This window comes from Austrofundulus limnaeus, unplaced genomic scaffold (assembly GCF_001266775.1).
Source record: "Austrofundulus limnaeus strain Quisiro unplaced genomic scaffold, Austrofundulus_limnaeus-1.0 Scaffold128, whole genome shotgun sequence".
NCBI lineage: Eukaryota > Metazoa > Chordata > Actinopteri > Cyprinodontiformes > Rivulidae > Austrofundulus > Austrofundulus limnaeus.
In genome coordinates this window covers 1,298,959-1,299,893 of record NW_013952530.1, presented here as the reverse complement: position 1 = coordinate 1,299,893, position 935 = coordinate 1,298,959, and the positions used below count along the sequence as shown (strand labels likewise).

The window sequence follows — 935 nt, the reverse complement described above, 5'->3', positions numbered from 1 at the left end:
ATATATATATATATATATTACAAAAATGTGTAAAAGTAAAAATATTTAGTAAAAATGAGCAGTTACATTTTCCTAAATGTCATTTACTGGGCGGTGACCTCCCCAAAAATATTTTTTCTAAAGGCTAGAATGACTATAATGTCACAATCAGAAAGCACTAGTCCAGCTGTTTCATACAAACTCATTAGAGGTGCAACAAAACATGCATCTGTATCGAAATGTTCAATACACACTATGTATCAAACAATGCAGATTTTTTTAAATTTATTTTATCAGCTTGTCTTCTGAAGATGCTCTGTGTTGAAGGTAAAGTGGATATGTGTTTGACTACTCCACCTAGGCTGCATTGTCGAGCCCAGATCCACTGAGAAACATGTTTCAGCAACACTTAATTTAAAAACTATATATCTTCATACTAGGCTATAYGTCTGCTATGTCCTGCTGAGTGYGAGATGRTTTGTGTCATGTGCAGCTGTGATGAATTGTGTACAAAGTAATATGGTGTCAGAATGATATATATTTATATTTCTCATCCAACCACAATTGAATTCATTTTATCCAGGAGGTGCAATTTATCTGGATTTTTTTTACAATAACAAACCAGATTAAAATAGGACTAGCAACTTTTTGCTCTCTACTTAAGTGCAGTAAGACAGTATTTACAACTCTGACTGAAGCTGTTTAATCACCATCACTGTTTCCTCCGATGCTATGTTTCCTCGCTGTGTAACGTCTGATCGTTTTCCTCCTACAGGAAGGACTCGCAGGCAGAAACCTCTCCCAGGTCTGTGACTGCTCCACTTCTCTCCTCGTCTTTCTTTGGCTTCTCTTCAACTTTGCTCTTAGCTGCTGCTGAGGCACTCTTCTTGAGGGAGTGTGTGTGTGTGTGTGTGTGTGTGTGTGTGTGTGTGTGTGTGTGTGTGTGTGTGTGTGTG

General features: G+C 37.8%; 1 protein-coding gene across 5 annotated transcripts in view; it reads left to right on the top strand.

Annotated features, from left to right (window-relative positions):
• Nucleotides 1-935, top strand: part of LOC106522390 (potassium voltage-gated channel subfamily KQT member 2) — a 35,112-nt gene that overhangs the window by 15,950 nt on the left and 18,227 nt on the right. For all 5 annotated transcript variants that reach the window (XM_014015374.1, XM_014015375.1, XM_014015376.1 and 2 more), the window contains exon 10: nt 755-784. In XM_014015374.1, coding sequence (XP_013870828.1) covers nt 755-784 — 30 coding nt within the window. The remainder of the gene's footprint in view (nt 1-754; nt 785-935) is intronic.